The 22,670-nt window shown below is 43.3% G+C and overlaps 2 protein-coding genes across 2 annotated transcripts in view; both read left to right on the top strand.

The window, feature by feature from the left end:
* LOC139562991 (cortexin domain-containing 1 protein) overlaps positions 1 to 12,282 on the top strand; it is a 46,564-nt gene extending 34,282 nt beyond the window's left edge. Inside the window, exon 2 of the mRNA XM_071381214.1 lies at positions 11,469 to 12,282. Coding sequence (XP_071237315.1) covers positions 11,556 to 11,738 — 183 coding nt within the window. The 5' untranslated portion in view covers positions 11,469 to 11,555 and the 3' untranslated portion in view covers positions 11,739 to 12,282. The remainder of the gene's footprint in view (positions 1 to 11,468) is intronic.
* Positions 12,283 to 17,363: 5,081 nt separating this feature from the next.
* Positions 17,364 to 19,912, top strand: LOC139563196 (major histocompatibility complex class I-related gene protein-like). Its single transcript, XM_071381540.1, has 2 exons — positions 17,364 to 18,361; positions 18,458 to 19,912. The coding sequence occupies exons 1-2, from the start codon at positions 18,304 to 18,306 to the stop codon at positions 19,477 to 19,479; spliced, it is 1,080 nt and encodes a 359-aa protein (XP_071237641.1). The 5' UTR covers positions 17,364 to 18,303; the 3' UTR covers positions 19,480 to 19,912.
* Positions 19,913 to 22,670: the final 2,758 nt, after the last annotated feature.

Here is a 22,670-nt window from a genome sequence, read left to right as displayed (position 1 = left end):
GAGAGAGAGAGAGGTGGGGCGGGCGGGGGTAGAGAGAGAGAGAGGTGGGGTGGGCGGGTAGAGAGAGAGAGAGAGAGGTGGGGCGGGGGTAGAGAGAGAGAGAGAGAGAGAGAGAGGTGGGGCGGGCGGGCGGGCGGGCGGGGGTAGAGAGAGAGAGAGAGGTGGGGTGGGCGGGTAGAGAGAGCGAGAGAGAGGTGGGGCGGGGGTAGAGAGAAAGAGAGAGAGAGAGAGGTGGGGCGGGCGGGCGGGCGGGCGGGGGTAGAGAGAGAGAGAGAGTGGGGTGGGCGGGTAGAGAGAGCGAGAGAGAGGTGGGGCGGGGGTAGAGAGAGAGAGAGAGAGAGAGGTGGGGTGGGCGGGTAGAGAGAGCGAGAGAGAGGTGGGGCGGGGCAGTCGGGGGTAGAGAGAAAGAGAGAGAGAGAGGTGGGGCGGGGCAGTCGGGGGTAGAGAGAGAGAGAGAGAGAGAGAGAGAGAGAGAGAGAGAGAGAGAGAGAGAGAGAGAGAGAGAGAGAGAGAGAGAGAGAGAGAGAGAGAGAGAGAGAGAGAGAGAGAGAGAGAGAGAGAGAGAGAGAGAGAGAGAGAGAGAGAGAGAGAGAGAGAGAGAGAGAGAGAGAGAGAGAGAGAGAGAGAGAGAGAGAGAGAGAGAGAGAGAGAGAGAGAGAGAGAGAGAGAGAGAGAGAGAGAGAGAGAGAGAGAGAGAGAGAGAGAGAGAGAGAGAGAGAGAGAGAGAGAGAGAGAGAGAGAGAGAGAGAGAGAGAGAGAAATAACCAACCTTTCATAAGGACAAACAACAGCAAGAAAAAAGTTAACTGAACTCTTCTTTGTAAGAAAACTCCTTATTATTAGGGTGATGTATGTACGGTAATCCCAAAAGTGCAGACACAGGTTCCCTCTTAACTTTTTCCTTGGTCTCTCTGGTGCAGAATCAAATAGGCTCTTTGAAAGCCATGTGATAGATGGGAAAGGAAGAGATGCATTATTAAAGCTGATTATTTTCTCTTTTCCCCTCTGGTCGGGTCTCAGTCGCTCTGTCTCTCGCTCTCTTAGATGGACAGAACTGCTGGGTCAGTACAGTACACAACGGTACACAGTGCAGTGCACCTGTCAAGGGAAAATGTCTGCTAGTAGAAGCTAGTTTCTGCTAAAGGGTGAAGGACTGCTACAGGCCTCTGTCTGAATAGGGGTTGGACTGTAAGAACCAGCGGAGGCCTGTATGTGTTAAAGCCATTGAGACAGACTGACATGTTGTTTAGGTCTGTAGTTTACAGAGAGAGAAAGAGACTGGAGAGACACTGATAGATCAACAGAGGGATGTACTTATTTATTTTTATTGAACATTTGTTTAACTAGGCAAGTCAGTTAAGAACGAATTCTTATTTACAATGACGGCCCTATGGGACTCCCAATCACGACCGGACGTGATTCAGCCTGGATAAAGAGAGAGAGGTGAAGAAATTAGGAAGACAGAAAGAGAAACTCTCTTACTGCTACTCAGGTGTCTCCTGTAAAAGCCATTGAGAGTTTCAGTGTGCAGCCTGACCTGGGTTTTCAGTCCAATCAAGCCAGTCAGTTCCAGTCAGCCAGACCATATATCACCTCCTGCGGTAGGAACATCCTGCTATACCAGACTGGGTTAGTCAGGAACACTGCTGTTATACCAGACTGGGTTAGTCAGGAACACTGCTGTTATACCAGACTGGGTTAGTCAGGAACACTGCTGTTATACCAGACTGGGTTAGTCAGGAACACTGCTGTTATACCAGACTGGGTTAGTCAGGAACACTGCTGTTATACCAGACTGGGTTAGTCAGGAACACTGCTGTTATACCAGACTGGGTTAGTCAGGAACACTGCTGTTATACCAGACTGGGTTAGTCAGGAACACTGCTGTTATACCAGACTGGGTTAGTCAGGAACACTGCTGTTATACCAGACTGGGTTAGTCAGGAACACTGCTGTTATACCAGACTGGGTTAGTCAGGAACACTGCTGTTATACCAGACTGGGTTAGTCAGGAACACTGCTGCTATACCAGACTGGGTTACTCAGGAACACTGCTGCTATACCAGACTGGGTTAGTCAGGAACACTGCTGTTATACCAGACTGGGTTAGTCAGGAACACTGCTGTTATACCAGACTGGGTTAGTCAGGAACACTGCTGTTATACCAGACTGGGTTAGTCAGGAACACTGCTGTTATACCAGACTGGGTTAGTCAGGAACACTGCTGTTATACCAGACTGGGTTAGTCAGGAACACTGCTGTTATACCAGACTGGGTTAGTCAGGAACACTGCTGTTATACCAGACTGGGTTAGTCAGGAACACTGCTGTTATACCAGACTGGGTTAGTCAGGAACACTGCTGTTATACCAGACTGGGTTAGTCAGGAACACTGCTGTTATACCAGACTGGGTTAGTCAGGAACACTGCTGCTATACCAGACTGAGTTAGTCAGGAACACTGCTGCTATACCAGACTGGGTTAGTCAGGAACACTGCTGTTATACCAGACTGGGTTAGTCAGGAACACTGCTTCTATACCAGACTGGGTTAGTCAGGAACACTGCAGCTATTTGAAAACACTGAGGCTGGGTCTAGTGGCTCCCTATGGACCCTGGTCAGAAGTAGTGCACTATATAGAGATTAGGATGCCATTTGGGATGAAGCCTAACGGTTGCTCCCAGACTGGGTTAGTCTGAGTTCTTACTGCTCATACAAGCACACACACGCACGGACACTGAGTACTTACTGCAGACAGATCGGCTCACTGGCTCACCACATAGACCATGATACAGGTAGATTGTCTTGCTGCAAAGCTCTTAGTATACATCATTGTGTTTTAGTAAGTTAGTGTAGTTTAGTTGGTTTGAAAAGCCCTTTCTGAATAAACAGATACTGCTGTATCATTATTATTCATGATAAAACTCGCAGCACATACTGTACACGTATGTATCTTTGGGAGTTATTAAAAGCAGTGATTGAAGAGGGCGTTTACAGGACAAGCACAATCTCCTGTGTCATTAAGGACTAGATCTCAGGCAGTGGGTGTAGTATACAGAGGGTTTGCCATAACTAAAAGACTATCCTGTCTTTACTATGTCAACATAGTGTTATTCAGCATATAGCAGCAAAATAATCCAGCAGCAGCAGGATTTGAACAGTTATTCCATAAAGGCTATTAGCTGGATAAAATTAGACTACATGAAAAGTGCAGTACTGTTTATATAACCATGTGTTAGTGCGGGTTTTCAGTGAATCCATGTAAGTCCCTGCAGCAAAAGAGGGATCAAATGAAGATCCTACACCTGTACAACTGAACAAAATGAACACCTACTGTAGGCTACTGTATATATACTGTACTAGAGGAGTAATATAACACAGGTCTGTATATATACTGTACTAGAGGAGTCATATAACACAGGTCTGTATATGTACTGTACTAGAGGAGTAATATAACACAGGTCTGTATATATACTGTACTAGAGGAGTAATATAACACAGGTCTGTATATATACTGTACTAGAGGAGTAATATAACACAGGTCTGTATATATACTGTACTAGAGGAGTAATATAACACAGGTCTGTATATATACTGTACTAGAGGAGTAATATAACACAGGTCTGTATATATACTGTACTAGAGGAGTAATATAACACAGGTCTGTATATATACTGTACTAGAGGAGTAATATAACACAGGTCTGTATATATACTGGACTAGAGGAGTAATATAACACAGGTCTGTATATATACTGTACTAGAGGAGTCATATAACACAGGTCTGTATATATACTGTACTAGAGGAGTAATATAACACAGGTCTGTATATATACTGTACTAGAGGAGTAATATAACACAGGTCTGTATATATACTGTACTAGAGGAGTCATATAACACAGGTCTGTATATATACTGGACTAGAGGAGTCATATAACACAGGTCTGTATATATACTGTACTAGAGGAGTAATATAACACAGGTCTGGGATGTCAGTGTTTTTTTTTATTATACAAAACTGAACATGACAAATACATTGGATGACATTATGGAAGCAATAGAGCCAAAGTGAGAATAGCTTCATGTTTTAAAGATAGTGACTGAAGAAAACCCGATGTAAAAAGGATAAACAAGCAAATAACAAAAAGGGACGTACAAACAACAGGCTGCGAAGTATGTGAAGAACAGCAGAGGTGGCCTCTGTCTTTCATTATCCGTCTTTCAAAACCTTCTTTATAGCTTCATTCAGGGTTGCGTTCCTTATCTAATTTCCGCAGTAGATGGATTTATAGACATCTGGTCAGGATGACTCAGAACCTGCTTTTTCACAAAGTGACCTTTTTAATACTTTGTCTTAGTTGAATCATGTTTTATAGTGTTTGTATGATGAGAATACTAAAGGAGTAACGATATAAAAACTTAAACATGTTGCATTGACCAGGCTTTTATTTTTTCACAAAGTAATTATTTGTTGAATGCTTTGTTTTATACAGTTTCATATTTACTGTAATGAATTTATATTTACACTGAGCAAAAATATAAACGCAACATGCAACAACTTCAAAGATTTTACTGAGTTACAGTTCATATAAGAAATCAGTCAATTGAAATAAAGTCATTAGGCCCTAATCTATGGATTTCACATGACTGGGAATACAGATATGCATCTGTTGGTCACAGATACCTTCAAATAAAAGGTAGGGGCGTGAATCAGAAAACCAGTCAGTATCTGGTGTGACCACCATTTTCCTCATGCAGCGTGGCACATCTCCTGTGCATAGAGTTGATCAGTTGATCGTAGCCTGCGGATTGTTGACCCACTCATCTTCAATGGCTGTGTGAAGTTGCTGGATATTGGTGGGAACTGGAACACGCTGTCTTACACGTCGATCTAAAGCATCCGAAACATGCTCAGTGGGTGACATGTCTGGTGAGTATGCAGGCCATGGAAAAACTGAGACATTTTCAGCTTCCAGGAATTGTGTACAGATCCTTGCGCCATGGGGCTTTTCATTATCATGCTGAAAAATGAGGTGATGGCGTTGGATGAATGGCACGACAATAAGCCTCAGTATCTCATCACGGTATCTCTGTGCATTCAAATTGCCATCGATAAAATGGAATTGTGTTCATTGTCCGTAGCTTATGCTTGTCCATACCATAACCCCAGCGCCACCATGGGGCACTCTGTTCACAACATTGACATCAGCAAACCTCTCGCCCACACAACGCCATACAAGCTGTCTGCCATCTGCACAGCACAGTCGAAACCGGGATTCATCCGGGTAGAGCACACTTCTCTAGCATGCCAGTGGCCATCGAAGGTGAGCATTTTCCCACTGAAGTCGGTTACGACGCCAAACTGAAGTCAGGTCAAGACCCTAGTAAGGACAACAAGCACGGAGATGAGCTTCCCTGAGGTGGTTTCTGACTGTCTGCAAAAACTATTCAGTTGTGCAAACCCACAGATTCATCAGCTGTCCGGGTGGCTGGTCTCAGATGCAGGTGAAGAATCCGGATGAGGAGGTCCTGGGCTGACATTACACATGGTCTGCGGTTGTGAGGCCGGTTGGACGTACTGCCAAATGCTCTAAAAAGACATTGGAGGCGGCTTATGGTAGAGAAATTAACATTACATTCTCTGATAACAGCTATGGTGAACATTCCTGCAGTCAGCATTTCAATTGCATGCTACCTCAAAACTTGAGACATCTGTGGCATTGTGTTGTGTGATAAAACTGCACATTTTAGAGTGTCCTTTTATTGTCCTGAGCACAAGGTGCACCTGTGTAATGCTCAAGCTGTTTAATCAGCTTCTTGATATGCCACACCTGTCAGTTTTATCTTGGCAAAGGATGGGCTCATGGGCTTATGGTATGTGCTCACTAACAGGGATGTGTACAAATTTGTGTACAACATTTTAGAAAAATAAGCTTTTTGTGTGTGTGGAACATTTCTGGGATCTTTTATTTCAGCTCATGAAACATGGGACACTTTAAATGTTGTGTTCATATTTTGTTTCAGTGTAGTTGTATCCTGACCTTCACTACAGCATACAGGCATGTTGAATACTCGGTAATACTTTATAATAATCTCCTCTAATAAATCATTTATAAACTATTAGTCTGTTCGCCATTTATTAGATGCTGAACCGAATGTTAACAAATATCTAAACAATTAATTATAGGATGTTATTAAAAGCGGTATAGTGTTGTTTTTATTACTGTCGATAAGGATGTTTGTTTATTTGTTTGTTTGTTTATCTATCAGTTGTGAATGGGCCTGGTGGACAGCATTAATTGCGGAGAAGTAGTGTTTACCACTAATGGGAATTTCATGAGACCTGGTTTGTATTTTCTACTTGGCTACTAAAAGTGATAGATGCTCTAATCCTTCATAACACCAGATATCGACTAAGTGCCTTTGAACACAGCCACAATTGATTACTGCACTTTGCACTCTCTACTCTATTGTAACGTCCTGACCAGAGTTCTTATGTGTTTTGCTTGTTTAGTGTTGGTCAGGACGTGAGCTGGGTGGGAATTCTATGTTGTGTGTCTAGTTTGTCTGTTTCTGTGTCCAGCCTAATATGGTTCTCAATCAGAGGCAGCTGTCAATCGTTGTCCCTGATTGAGAATCATATATAGGAGGCTTGTTTTGTGTTGGGATTTTGTGGGTGATTGTTTCCTGTCTGTGTTTTGTCTGCACCAGATAGGGCTGTCTCGGTTTTCACATTTGTTATTTTGTTACTTGTATTAGTGTTACCGTTTATTCGTCTAATTAAACATGTTGAACACTAGCCGCGCTGCATTTTGGTCCTCTCCTTCATCCCAGGAAGAAAACCGTGACATCTGTATATCCCTCTGTGTAAAACTGGCAAGGCAGTATCCCTCATTCTGGTGGTGGGATTTATTTTCTTAAAAAGACATGTAATGATTTAGGAGCTGTAACTCTAAATGTTTTTTCTGGCTAGTAGAATTAGGGTATACTACAGTGTACATGTAATAACTCCTACTGAGACTGTCCTAATATGGACACCGTATAAACAGCTCTAGAACAGGGTACAATTGCCCATAAACACTACTGGTCAAAAGTTTTAGAACACCTACACATTCAAAGGTTTTTCTTAATTTTTGACTATGTTCTACATTGTATAATATTAGTGAAGACATCAGAACTATGAAATAACACATATAGAATCATGTAGTAACCAAAAAAGTGTTCAACAAATCAAAATATATTTTATATTTGAGATTCTTCAAATAGCCACCCTTTGCCTTGATGACAGCTTTGCACACTCTTGGCATTCTCTCAACCAGCTTCACCTGGAATGCTTTTCCAACAGTTTTGAAGGAGATCCCACATATGCTGAGCACATGCAGAGATCATCCGTTCACCCACACCGAGTCTCACAAAGACATGGCGGTTGGAACCAAAAATCTCCAATTTGGACTCCAGACAAAAGGACAAATCTCCACCGGTCTAATGTCCATTGCTCGTGTTTCTTGGCCCAAGCAAGTCTCCTCTTCTTATTGGTGTCCTTTAGTAGTGGTTTCTTTGCAGCAATTCGACCATGAATAACTGATTCACACAGTCTCCTCTGAACAGTTGATGTTGAGATGTGTCTGTTACTTGAAATCTGTGAAGCATTTATTTGGGCTGCAATTTCTGAGGCTGGTAACTCTAATGAACTTATCCTCTGCAGCAGAGGTAACTCTGGGTCTTCCATTCCCGTGGCGGTCCTCGTGAGAGCCAGTTTTCTCATAGAGCTTGATGGTTTTTGTGACTGCACTTTAAGAAACTTTCAAAGTTCTTGAAATTTTCCGGATTGACTGACTTTCATGTCTTAAAGTAATGATAGACTGTCGTTTCTCAAATCAAATCAAATGTTATTGATCACATACACGTGGTTAGCAGATGTTAATGCGAGTGTAGCGACATGCTTGTGCTTCTAGTCTAGACAGTGCAGTAATATCTAACAAGTAATCTAGCAAATTCACAATGACCACCTTATACACACAAATGTAAAGGGATGAATAAGAATATGTACGTATAATTAGATGGATGAGCAATGGCCGTGTGGCATAGGCAAGATGCAGTAGATGGTATAGAATACAGCACAGTTGAAGTCTGAAGTTTACATACACCTTAGCCAAATACATTTAAACTCAGTTTTTCACAATTTCTGACATTTAACCTTGTAAAAATTCCCTGTCTTAGGTCAGTTAGGATCACCACTTTATTATAAGAATGTGAAATGTCAGAATAATAGTAGAGAGAATAATTTATTTCAGCTTTTATTTATTTCATCACATTCCAAATGGGTCAGAAGTTTACATACACTCAATTAGTATTTTGTAGCATTGCATTTAAATTGTTTAACTTGGGTCAAACGTTTTGGGTAGCCTTCCACAAGCTTCCCACAATAAGTTGGGTGAATTTTGGCCCATTCCTCCTGACAGAGCTGGCGTAACTGAGTCAGGTTTGTAGGCCTCCTTGCTCGCACAGGACGCACCTTTTCATTTCTGCCCACAAATGTTCTATAGGATTGAGGTTGGGGCTTTGTGATGGCCACTCCAATACCTTGACTTTGTTGTCCTTAAGCCATTTTGCCACATCTTTGGAAGTATGCTTGGGGTCATTGTTCATTTGGAAGACCCATTGCGACCCAGCTTTAACTTCCTGACTGATGTCTTGAGATGTTGCTTCAATATATCCACATAATTTTCCGTCCTCATGATGCCATCTATTTTGTGAAGTGCACCAGTCCCTCCTGCAGCAAAGCACCCCCATAACATGATGCTGCCACCCCCGTGCTTCACGGTTGGGATGATGTTCTTCAGCTTGCAAGCCTCCCCCTTTTTCCTCCAAACATTATGGCCAACAGTTCTATTTTTGTTTCATCAGAACAGAGGACATTTCTCCAAAAAGTACGACCTTTGTCCCCATGTGCAGTTGCAAACCGTAGTCTGGCTTTTTTATGGCGGTTTTGGAGCAGTTGCTTCTTCCTTGCTGAGCGGCCTTTCAGGTTATGTTGATATAGGACTCATTTTACTGTGGATATAGATACTTTTGTACCTGTTTCCTCCAACATCTTCACAAGGTCCTTTGCTGTTGTTCTGGGATTGATTTGCACTTCACCAAAGTACGTTCATCTCTAGGGGACAGAACACGTCTCCTTCCAGGGCGGTATGATGGCTGCGTGTTTATACTTGCGTACTATTGTTTGGACAGATGAACGTGGTATCTTCAGGCGTTTGGAAATTGCTCCCAAGGATGAACCAGACTTGTGGAGGTCTACACTTTTTTTTCTGAGGTCTTGGCTGATTTCTTTAGATTTTCCCATGATGTCAAGCGAAGAGGCCCTGAGTTTGAAGATAATCCCTGAAATACATCCACAGGTACACCTCCAATTGACTCAAATTATGTCAATTAGCCTATCAGAAGCTTCTAAAGCCATGACATTCACTGTATCACTGGAATTGTGATAGAGTGAATTATAAGTGAAATAATCTGTCTGTAAACAATTGTTGGAAAAATTACTTGTGTCATGGACCGAGTAGATGTCCTAACCGACTTGCCAAAACTATAGCTTTTTAACAAGAAATTTGTCACCAAAAACACTCACAAACTTTTACAGATGCACAATCAAGAGCATCCTGTCGGGCTGTATCACTGCCTGGTACGGCAACTGCTCCGCCCATAACCGTAAGGCTCTCCAGAGGGTGGTGTGGTCTGCACAACGCATCACCGGGGGCAAACTACCTGCCCTCCAGGACACCAACACCACCTGATGTCACAGGAAGGCCAAAAGGATCATCAAGGACAACAACCACCCGAGCCACTGCCTGTTCACCCGCTATCATCCAGAAGGCGAAGTCAGTACAGGTGCATCAAAGCGGGGACTGAGAGACTGAAAAACAGCTTCTATCTCAAGGCCATCAGACTGTTAAACAGCCATCACTAACATTGAGTGGCTGCTGCCAACATACTGACTCATCTCTAGCCACTTTAATAATGATTTTTTTTTGTAATAAATGTATCACTAGCCACTTTAAACAATGCCACTTTATATAATGTTTACATAACCTACATTACTCATCTCATATGTATATACTGTACTCTATACCATCTACTGCATCTTGCCTATGCCGTTCGGCCATCGCTCATTCATATATTTTTATGTTCATATTATTAATTCCTTAATTAATTATTAATTCCTTTACACTTGTGTGTATAAGGTAGTTGTTGTGAAATTGTTAGATTACTTGTTAGATATTACTGAACGGTCGGAACTAGAAGCACAACTAGAAGCACAAGCTACACTCTCGTTAACATCTGCTAACCATGTGTATGTGACAAATAAAATTTGATTTGAAGCGGTACCGGAGGTCCAAAAGGCTTCTTAACAGCTTCTACCCCCAAGCCATAAGACTCCTGAACAGCTTATCAAATGGCTACCCAGACTATTTGCATTGCCCCCCTCCCACCCCCAGTTTTACGCTGCTGCTACTCTGTTTATTATCTATGCATAGTCACTTTACCTTTACCTACACATACATATTACCTCAACTAACCAGTGCCCGCGCACATTAACTCTGTACCGGTACCCCCTGTATACAGCCTCGCTACTGTTATTTTACTGCTGCTCTTTAATTATTTGTTATTTTCCTATTTTTTATTTTTTTTTTGTTCTTATTTTTTTAAACTTCCGTTTATTTTAGTAAATACTTTAACACTTATTTGTTCTTAAAACTGCATTGTTGGTTAAGGGCTTGTAAGCGTTTCACTGTAAGGTCTACACCTGTTTGTATTCGGCGCATGTGACAAATACAATTTCATTTGAATAAAAAATCAACCGTCATTTTGATGTGGTTTATTTATCAGGTACAGTCCTTAAGTCAGAAACTTCCTGTTAGCATTTACTGTCAAAACAACGTAAAGCTTACTGAGGGCTAGAAGTAGTTGGGAATGTCTTTACCATATTCAACTTTTTGCCCTCTGTTTCTGTTCCCCCCTCCTCCCTTTTGTCCATCCTGCCTCCTTTTTCCCCATCCTCCCTCCTTCCCTTTCTCCCTCCTGCCTCCTGTATCCTCCCTTTTCCCTCTCCTGCCTCCTCCCTTTTCCCCCTCCTGCCTCCTCCCTTTTGTCCCCTCCTGCCTCCTATCTTTTTGCCCTCCTGCCTCCTCCCTTTTCCCCCTCCTGCCTCCTCCCTTTTCACCCTCCTGCCTCATCCCTTTTCCCCCTCCTCCCTCCTTCCTTTTCTCCCTCCTGCCTCCTGTTTCCTCCCTTTTTCCCCCCTCCTGCCTCCTTCCTTTTTGTGTCCTCCTGCCTCCTCCCTTTTTGCCCTCCTGGCTCCTCCCTTTTCCCCTCCTGACTCCTCCCTTCTCCCCATCCTGCCTCCTCCCTTTCCCCCTCCTGCCTCCTCCCTTTCCCCATCCTGCCCCCCCCGCTTCCTCCCCCTCCTCCAGAACCATTCTCAGGATGGTAGAGGTGTGTGTGTGTGCGGCGGAGGACAGTGACAACATAGAGACCCAACGACAGCAGCAGCAGCAGGCATGGAGGAGGGGGCCACTCCCGACCCAGAGTTTGTGGACGTGGACCAGGGCATGACGCTGGCCTGTGTGGCCTTCCTCTGCCTTCTCCTGGTGGCCATGATCATCCGCTGTGCCCGGGTCATCATGGACCCCTACAGCGCTATACCCACCTCCACCTGGGAGGAGCAGCACCTGGATGACTAGCGGGGAACAAGCTGTGCTGTTACACATATAGCCACACCTGTGAGGGTGCAGACGCACAGGCACGCAGGGACATGCACATGAACGCAAGCGTGGGTAAACACGCACACGCACAAACGAAAGGAGAGGAGAAGAGAGGAGAGCTTGACCAGAGAGGAGAGTAGAAGAGAGGAGAAGAGAGTTATGGTCCCAAACAGTAACACTGCCTGTCAACACATCTATTGTCTGGTATCAGTCAGTACTTGAGAAGCGCTGGACTGGGTGACAATCAACCATGGTCTGGACGCGTTACAGTCTGTGTCTACACCTTCACCCTGTAAACTGCTTCCTGTACACACTAGGCAATACTGGTCATGATGATGATGAAGGGAAAGACTATTTAGTACTTTAGGACTTTTTTCAGTTAATTTATTGATCTTACAAAAGCATCTGAAGTTTTGTACATTTTATATGGAAAATAACAATGACTTTGTCTACATAATAGTATTGCTCATGAAACAGGGCCTGTGTTTTTCAGCTTATCGACTAATAAGGCTCAGAGAAACTTTATCAATGCGTCTTGTCTGAAAATGTGTGTCAGGCAACAGCATGGCAAAGCAGTGGGGAATTAATGTCATCTGTTACAGTCTATACACACACACACACACACACACACACACACACACACACACACACACACACACACACACACACACACACACACACACACACACACACACACACACACACACACACACACACACACACACACACACACACACACACACACACACACACACACACACACACACACACACACACACACACACACACACACACACACGGGGGCGCTACACTGCCCACCAAACTGTAGAGCAGGCACCTCACTCCAATAACTTGTGGCTCATAGCAATGAACTATCATCCCCAGCCTTGTCCTCTTCCAGTCATATATCATCCTTGTTTGCGGCTGCTATCTGCCCATTAGCTTGAGCACAAAACGGTTATGTTGGTCTAGTATTTCTATGTTCTGTTATGATGACTTATGTCTCTAGCCAGTGCATTTATTACTTGTGAAACGATTGTCTTGCATGTTATGAAGTGCCTCAGCTGACACCACAGAATAGCCAAGTTTGGCTGAATTCCAAATCAACTCCTCCCCTCTATTCTATAGAAAGGTGTGCGCAATAGGGTGAATATTCCTCCTAGCCAATCAGAAGGCAAGATGAAGCAAGGCAATCACCATGATATGTGATTTAACCTGTCCGATGCGTTCATCGGTGCAAAGGGGGTAGAGGGGCTAGGGACTAGGGTCGGTTTGGATTTGAGCAGATTATTGACAAGCGTTAACTGGCAAATTAGTGGCAGGTAATGATTTGATATGAACCCAGATTGTGCTACATTTAGCCTGTCTATAATAAAGATGATTATGAATGACAAAAACCCTCTTTTGGATGAGCGAGTTGTCTTGGTGTGAGATTGTAATTAGCTGTAAATGAAAACCTAACGGAATCTAATCTTACATGATCTCGTACACGTAATTGGGTCGTGTGGAAAGCCTGATGACATCTCAGTGTTCACCCACGGGTAACTCTCTAAAGTGTTCACCCACGGGTAACGCTCTAAAGTGTTCACCCACGGGTAACTCTCTAAAGTGTTCACCCACGGGTAACTCTCTAAAGTGTTCACCCACGGGTAACTCTCTAAAGTGTTCACCCACGGGTAACTCTCTAAGTTCCCTCAGGGCCATTCTCATCAACCCCTATTTCATAGAGAAGACTTAGAAATAGTTAGTGTGCTGCTACCATTTTGAATTCCGTGTTGCAGCTCGAGTCCAACTCACCACACTATTGGTATGACACCCAAATGGCACTCTATTCCCTATTTAGTGCACTACTTTTAACCAGAGCCCTATGGTCAAGGGTATGATAATGATAATAAGGTGCCATTTGGGACAAATCCTTGATGTAAAATCTCGACAATCTTGAGGTTTCAAGGTTAGGTCCACTGTCTGCAAACAGACCAGCTAATACATATGAGCATTATGCTAATCAGGTTAAATTAGAATAAAATAAAGTTTCAGGAAATAAATGTTCCTCAGGGAGACAGGCTGTCATGTAGATGGTCTAACTCCTTTTAGGATAAATCTCTCTCTCTCCCTCCCTCCCTCCCTCCCTCCCTCCCTCCCTCCCTCCCTCCCTCCCTCCCTCCCTCTGTTTTTCTAAGCCTGTTTCTCTCCACAGCAGAATGAGGCCTCCAGCTCTGACACTCACTGTGTTGTAAAGGTCGGAGTTGTTCTCGTGTTGAACATGCTTTCAGGGGCACAAGTACAACATTCATAACATTCAGCATGCGTGTGTGTTACTCCGTCATTGTATCTGATGCTTACAGTCTTCTTTCACACCTTGCTCCTTCCCCTTTGACTCTCCCTTCTCCTCCCCTCCTCTCCTCCTCCTCTCCTCCTCCCCCCTTGACTCTCCCTTCTCCTCCCCTCCTCTCCTCCTCCTCTCCTCCTTCCCCCTTGACTCTCCCTTCTCCTCCCCACCTCTTCCTCCCCTCCTCTCCTCCTCCTCTACTCCCCTTCTGTAGGAGAGCAAACAGTTGTCCCTTCAGTCGTCCTCGTGAAACCCCACTCTCTCTATGCAGAGGTGCGTGCTTAGTCCCCTCCTGTACTCCCTGTTCACCCACGGCTGCGTGGCCACGCATGACTCCAGGACTTAAAATGGTCCACACAAACGCACACAGTCATGAAGAAGACGTGACCGCGCCTCTTCCCCTCAGGAGGTAGAAAGTATTTGGTATGGACCCTCAAATCATCAAAAAGTTCTACAGCTGCACCACTGAGAGCATCTTGACTGGCTGTACGGTACCAGTGCATCAAGTCTGACACCAACAGTCTCCTGAACAGCTTCTACCCCCAAGCCATTAGACTGCTAAATCGCTAACAAAATGGCTACACGGACTATCTGAATTGACCCTTTTATTTGATTTTTGCACTGACTCTAAGCACACTCACAGGACTCCACACACACACACACACACACACACACACACACACACACACACACACACACACACACACACACACACACACACACACACACACACACACACACACACACACACACACACACACACACACAGATGGTATTGGCACTGACCCTGTATATAACTTACTTACTTACTTGTGATTTTTTAATCTACTTTACTTTATAGTACTACTGATATCGATTAATGCATTGTTGGGAAAGAGTTCGCCAAGAAAGTCATTTCACTGTACTTGTTCACGTGACACTATAACTTGAAACTTGAAACACACACACACACAGTCACACCAGCCAGCTGAATCTCACAAGCCTTTATTCTAGAACACACTGCGCGATCCCATTTTATACGAAGGCAAACGAGTGACATCTCACGACACACAGAGACACCATCGTTTTAGGGCTTAACCTTCCTCCTATCTCCCCCATATCTCACACTCAGGTGTGAAATTGCCCTCAAACACAAAGACAGAATCAAACCATGTCAAACGGCTGGGGGAAGGAGGAAAGATCTGACGTTTGAAATCCCTGTGGTTTTCCGAGCAAGGAGGAATGAGGAATAAGTTTAGCTAATTAGCGTGTCGGTTCAGCCGCCCAGGGAAATGACTCCACTTGAACCCATCACTAGTCTTCTGCTACAGTCAGAGAATAGTTTCCCTGGCATTGAAATTGTTTTTATCAGCTTGTCTTGGCTCTGCTTACGTTTGCAAAATTCTGGTAAATTTCCAAAAATTGCCAGGTTTTCCAGAAATCCTGGTTGGAAGATTTCCAGAATCAGGAGGGAATAAGAAGGAATCCTCAAAACACTCTTTCTGGTAAACATGGGAATTCTGGGAAAGTTAGTGGAATTTTGCAACACTAAATCTGTTAGAATGTCTGTTTTCTACCACAAGAATAAGCCACTACTTAGTTGTTGAAAAGTCTATTGTAAAAGTCTAGGGTTGAACAGTTATAGGAACTAAACTTAAGCTATACCTACAATATACTGTATTTGGTTGTACTTTTATATGAACAGCTGCTGTTTTTATAATGTGTTTGGTAATATAATTCATACATCATTTATTGTCACCCTGCCATTTTAAAACTAAAGATGGCTACTGTAATATCCATCCAAAAGCACAAACAACCTAAACTAACTGGTTCAAAGTCCCCATTTCAAAGCACAATACCTAATGGTGGTTAATATTTGACCAGCTGTATTTCTGGGAAACCGGTCTTTTACAGAAGTTTAATCAAGAGTGGCCCCAAACCTTTCCCTTCCTGTTCCTGTTTCATTGATTTCAACCTCTTAAATGTAATGGCAGAAATGTCCATTTCCACCTAAATAGACATACCTTAATGTAACTGCTTTTAATGAGCAGTTATATGATAAGGATATTCATAAACTTGGTATCATTGGAAACAACACACCTGGGAGATTGACGAAATGGTCAGAACATAGATAGGAATGGCACAGTTCATATCATACAAGATCAAGCATACACAAAGCAACCGGTTTTATTTTTAAAGTAATCTTTCATGGACAAGCTGTAGGTCATTTATTGATTAATAGAGCTGGAAACACATCAGATGGCTTCCACAGCAAATCAAACATTTCTGGGGAAAAATAACATCTGGGATTGACAGATATAACAGCTAGAACTTCACAGACGTTTAATAAGGGTGTCAGGTGGGGTCAAGGGACATCTCCAAGTGTCCACTCAACCTCTCCAAAGTGTCCCAAGTGTGTCAATTAGATATACAGTGAATTCGGGAAAAGTATTCAGACCCCTTAATTTTTTCCACATTTTCTTACGTTACAGCCTTATTCTAAAATGGATTAAATAAACATCCTCATCCATCTACACACGATACCACATAACGACAAAGCAAAAACAGGTTTTTAGAAATTTTTGCAAATCTATTACAAAGAAAAAAACAGAAATACCTTATTTACATAAGAATTTAGAGGCTTTGCTATGAGACTCAAAATTGAGCTCAGGTGCATCCTGTTTCCATTGATCATCCTTGAGATGATTCTACAACTTGATCGGAGTCCACCTGTGGTAAATTAAATTGATTGGACATGATTTGGAAAGGCACACACCTGTCTATATAAGGTCCCACAGTTGACAGTGCATGTCAGAGCAACAATCAAGCCATGAGGTCGAAGGAATTGTCTGTAGAGTTTTGAGAAAGGATTGTGTCGAGGCACAGATCTAGGGAAGGGTACCAAAAAATGTCTGCAGCATTGAAGGTCCCCAAGAACACAGTGGCCTCGATGATTCTTAAATGGAACACGTTTGGAACCACCAAGACTCTTCCTGGAGCTGGCCGCCCGGCCAAACAGAGCAATTGGGGAGAAGGGCCTTGGTCAGGGAGATGACCGAGAACCTGACGGTTAATCTGACAGAACTCAAGAGTTCCTCTGTGGAGATGGGAGAACCTTCCAGAAGGATATCCATCTCTGCAGCACTCCACCAATCAGGGCTTTATGGTAGAGTGGCCAGCAATACCTACAATATACTGTATTTGGTTGTACTTTTATATGAACAGCTGCTGTTTTTATAATGTGTATGGTAATATAATTCATTCATCATTTATTGTCACCCTGCCATTTTAAAACAAAAGATGGCTACTGTAATATCCATCCAAAAGCACAAACAACCTAAACTAACTGGTTCAAAGTCCCCATTTCAAAGCACAATACCTAATGGTGGTTAATATTTGACCAGCTGTATTGGAAACTGATCTTTTCCACAAGTCTTTTCAAGTCCAGAGTGGCCCCAAAACTTTCCCTTTCCCTTCCTTTTTCTGTTTCATTGATTTAAAGGCAACGGTCAGTCATTTTCTTGGCAAAGTGCTTCACATCTTACTTAGCCTCTTATAGAAGTTTGTTTGGATTGGAAATTGTGTTCAGAAGGTGGCATTAAAATTCACATTCCTGCACACACACCCTGAGAGGAGACGGGGAGGGAGGAGTGAGTGTGTGTGTGTATGAGGAGAGCTGGACAGGCCGTAGGAAAACAGAGAGAGGGGCAGACTTAGCAGGCTAATGCACACACACTTTGAGAGGAGACGGGGAGGGAGGAGTGAGTGTGTGTGTGTGTATGAGGAGAGCTGGACAGGCAGTAGGAAAACAGAGCGAGGGGCAGACTTAGCAGGCTAATGCACACAAGTGCAAGTGAACACAAGCCACACACATGCTGCACACTCTAGCACCAATGTGTATCACAGACAGACAGACAGAAAATTAACATGATCACACACACAAGCACACATTCAGGTTCTAAGGATTTCACTGAACGTTATTTGTAATTAATTTATGCTGTCATCTGATTGGTGTTTGGCTGTGTGTGCAACATGCAACATGATTCACCCTCTCTTCCTCATTCCACCTTCAGCTTCATTTGGTCTTAAATTTCCACCTCCACTTCTTTGACTCGATCAACTACATTAAAGTACCTTACCTTGTTTAGACAAGTGAAAAGAAAAGTCTGTCAAACACTTCAGAGCTAGAAACCTGCTACATGAGGCTACTGGAAAAGTAGTGAACATTTCAAAATCATGGGCAAACTGTCTGTCCTTTTGTTTGTTCTTTCGTTTTCCACCATTGTCAACGCAGGTAAGATGGATTATCTACTTTCTCTCATAACTCATTTAATGATTTGTTATGTTATAAAAATATCCTTATCTGTGTATAATATCACTCCTCTACCAGGTTCAGGATCACATTCTCTGTGGGCACTTGCAACATATATAAGCGGAGAGACGCCTTTCCCTGAGTTTACGGTTGTGGTGATGTTGGATGATGTTCAAGTGGCTTACTATGACTCCAACATAAAACACTTAATCTACAGGGTAAATAACACCCCTAACAAAATACATGATAACGAAGCTCAGGACGGAGCTTATATACTTGGAATGATGTACAACAACATGAAAGAGAGATCATTTAACCTAAAGCACCACTTCAAGTTCACAGAAGGTGTTCAAGTTCAGCAAAGAATGTCTGGCTGTGAGATTTTGGACAATGGTGAACCGGTCATGTTCATGGTAAAGGACACTTTCAATGCCATCTATACAGATCAAATGGTATATTACAACATGACACATTTTATATATGATGCTGGGAAACTACTACTAGGATCGGATGGGATTAGGCAAGCATTTGAAAGAGTACTATTTGAGAATGTTCACCTTCCCATTTGCATCAGAACACTGAAGACAATCCTGAAGAGAGAGAAGAACATTGTGATGCGTAAAGTTCCTCCCAGACTCAGGTTGATAAATAAAGAGGTTTCTGGAGGGTTTCAGGTGAGCTGCCTGGTGTTTGGTTTCCACCCCCGCCACATCAACCTGACCCTGCTGAGAGACAGCCAGCCAGTGGCAGAACAGGAGCTGACAGGGGGGGAGGTGCTGCCTAGTGGAGATGGGACCTACCAACTGAGGAAGAGTCTGGAGGTCAGTACTGAGGAGCTAAAGAAGAGACACAACTACACCTGTACTGCCTCTCACCTCAGTCTGGACAACAAGCTGGATGTCAGTTGGGAGTCTGGGGCAGAGAGAGTTCACCTGTCCACCCTCTCAGTTCTACTGGTGATGCTGCCGATTGTTATTCTATTGGGCATTTTCATTTGCGTCAAAAGGAGGTGGAGATGCACTGCCTCCCAGTCTAAACTTACCAACGTTGATGCAAACGTGTCAGAGGAAATAAACCTTTCTTCAGATTCTGAGACCTAATGAAATGTTGGGACACTGATGCAACTTTGTCAATTCAGCTCAATTCACAATGAAAATATGACTGCGAGACCATCTATAAGGGCAGACACAAAATGTGTGAATGATTCTGTTATGGTCGGTTGATCTTCCCTTCCCCTCATTAAAGGACTGTAAAGGATCAATTTGGGGAGACTGTTGACAAGAACAAATATCTGGGTATTATTAGTACAGATCTGCATTTATATATTTTATAGGCTGGTTTGGCATCCTGCTCATTAACAAAGATAATATTTTAATTATTTCTGTTATGTAATCTGTCATTTTTAATCATGACTATTCATTCATTTCACAATGCACTTTATATCTGTAGTCAACGCCATGAAAAAGTCCTTTAGTGTTACTTTTCCCCAGTCAAATATTCAGGCTTATATTTCCACTTCAAGGCTGGACCACAACATAGAAAAAAATGTGTTTGATTATAAGATCTAGTTCAACTATTATTTTATGATGACCACTGAATGATACATCAAAAGACTGAAAAGCCACGTCTCCATTCCACATTTTGAAATAAGTATCCTTCCATGTTACCTGCTTCCTAATGAGATAGGTTAGAACCTAGGTCTCCTGCACACCACGACACTGTGTAGACCTCTGAGCTAAATCCTAGAACCACTGGCAACATTAGATTTCCTAAACCTGCTTGGTGCATTTGTCCATGTAACAGCCATAAACATAACTTACCTACATTTCATTACCGTTGTAATGGGCAGGTGCTCATACAGTAGACTGTGTTCCAAATAGCACCCTATTCCCTACATAGTGCACTAGGGGCCCTGGTCAAAAGTAGTGCCCTATATAGACAATAGGGTGCCATTTGGGATACAGTTATAATCACTGGCTTTAGTCAATCAAGTTCCCCAGTTCTGCACACTCCAGTGTTTTACCATTAAAAATCCTAAAGGAAGAAGAAATGCAGATTTGTATTTGTCTTGGAGACTGATGCCTCATAAAGAGTAAATGTCATTTGTCAATCTGAAACAATTCAGTGTAGTGCTGCTTGAGAACAGAGATTAATACAACACAAATACTGTATTTGCTTTCAGAAAACACACACACACACACACACACACACACACACACACACACACACACACACACACACACACACACACACACACACACACACACACACACACACACACACACACACACACACACAGGGCTGCTCTGTCATTTTATATCGCCCCATGCTATATTATATGTTATATTTATATTATCGGGCACTGTGGATTAATTATGCATTACTCAGTTTATTAAACTCTAGTTAAATAATCACCTTTGTATAAAGCACATTGCTCAAGAAAAGTGTCAAATGAAATTATACTGCCAGATTATAATTAAGCAATAAGGCCCGAGGGTGTGTGGTATATAACCAATATACCACGGCTATGGACTGCTCTTAGTTGCGACGCAACGAGGAGTGCCTGGATACAGCCTGGATACAGCCCTTAGCCGTATTATAAACTGCTTACCAACGTAATTAGAGCAGTAAAAATAAATGTTTTGTCATACACGTGGTATACGGTCTGATATACCATGGCTGTCAGCCAATCAGCATTCAGGGCTCGAACCACCCAATTCATAATAATGAATCAAGTCTTCTTAATTATCTGGCATTTCTAACCAGATCCTGCCTCGGCAGTTCTGTCATTCTGAGTGTAACAAAACAGTGGATCTCCTATTCTACCAGCCACTGCCCAGACGACATCATTGATTTACACTGTTGCAGAAGGCTACGGAGACTAGTGTAGGGAAGGAAACTCCAAATATGGTAGTCTCTAGGGGACACACTGGCACAGTCACACACACAAGCAGAGACTGATGTATTCACACAAGCATTTATAATGTCATCTAACTCATCTTTGGCTGCGCGCACAACATGCAAAATGACTGTGTTTAGACAATCAAGACACCAAGCTAAATCCAGGGGCAGTAAACGTGTTACAGAATAAATCATCTGGGCAGCCCCTTGAACAGACTAGAGTTTCCAGATGAAGCTGGGTGAAGTCATTTCCAGACTGACACTTCCTCATTCCACCCTGTTACAGACACACTGAAGCTTGATGTGCAATTAAACTGAATGTCTTTACTTTAGATCCCCATATTAACTCACACAAACTTGTGTGATCCTCACACATCCAGGGGTCGTACTGATCTCCCCAAACTCCAACCAACCCCAACCAACCAACTCCAACCAACCCCAACCAACCAACCAACTCCAACCAACGCCAACCAACCAACTCCAACCAACTCCAACCAATCCCAACCAACCCCAACCAACCAACTCCAACCAACCCACTCCAACCAACCAACCCCAATCAACCATAAACAGGTACCCCAAAGAACCACAAACATCCCCAAACATGTATCTCAAACAACCAAACTAGCTACTAGCTAAGCCCTGGATCAGAGCTAGTTAGTACGGCCAAAGCTAGGCCAGAGTTAATATGGACCAGGGCTAGCTAGCCATTAGCTACACCCTGGACCAGAGCTACTTAGTGTGGACCAGAGCTAGCTAGCTACTATCTATGCCCTGGAACAGAGCTAGTGACAGATTATAGCTCTGGTCCAGGGTGTTAGAGCACTGCATGCGCACATACCAACTGAGACACAAAAAACACCATCTGAAACACAAGCGCATGAACTTTGAGGTTCGCAGACCAGGTGACCTCAGCGCACATCATCTTCAGCTGGATGCTTTTCGATGTTTGGGGTTGTTTGTGGTACATATTTCTGGTTGTTTCTGGTTGTTTGGTGTACCGTGTTGTCATTGTTTGGGGTTGTTTGGGGTACATGTTTGTGGTTGTTTGGAGTTGTTTGGTGTACCTTGTTGTCATTGTTTGGGGTTGTTTGGGGTACATGTTTCTGGTTGTTTGGAGTTGTTTGGGGAGGCTGTTTGGGGTTGTTTGGGGTACATGTTTCTGGTTGTTTGGAGTTGTTTGGGGAGGCTGTTTGGGGTTGTTTGGAGTTGTTTGGGGAGGCTGTTTGGGGTTGTTTGGAGTTGTTTGGGGAGGCTGTTTGGGGTTGTTTGGAGTTGTTTGGGGTTGTTTGGAGTTGTTTGGGGAGGCTGTTTGGGGTTGTTTGAGGTTGTTTGGAGTTGTTTGGGGAGGCTGTTTGGGGTTGTTTGGAGTTGTTTGGGGAGGCTGTTTGGG

The sequence above is a fragment of the Salvelinus alpinus genome, chromosome 33 (genome assembly GCF_045679555.1).
Source record: "Salvelinus alpinus chromosome 33, SLU_Salpinus.1, whole genome shotgun sequence".
Lineage (NCBI taxonomy): Eukaryota > Metazoa > Chordata > Actinopteri > Salmoniformes > Salmonidae > Salvelinus > Salvelinus alpinus.
This window is presented reverse-complemented; position numbering and strand designations above follow the sequence as displayed.

Coding starts and splice junctions, on each gene's coding strand:
- LOC139563196 (XM_071381540.1), top strand. CDS start 18,304: ATGGGCAAACTGTCTGTCCTTTTGTTTGTTCTTTCGTTTTCCACCATT. Junction 18,362..18,457: donor TTCCACCATTGTCAACGCAG/GTAAGATGGATT, acceptor CTCCTCTACCAG/GTTCAGGATCACATTCTCTG.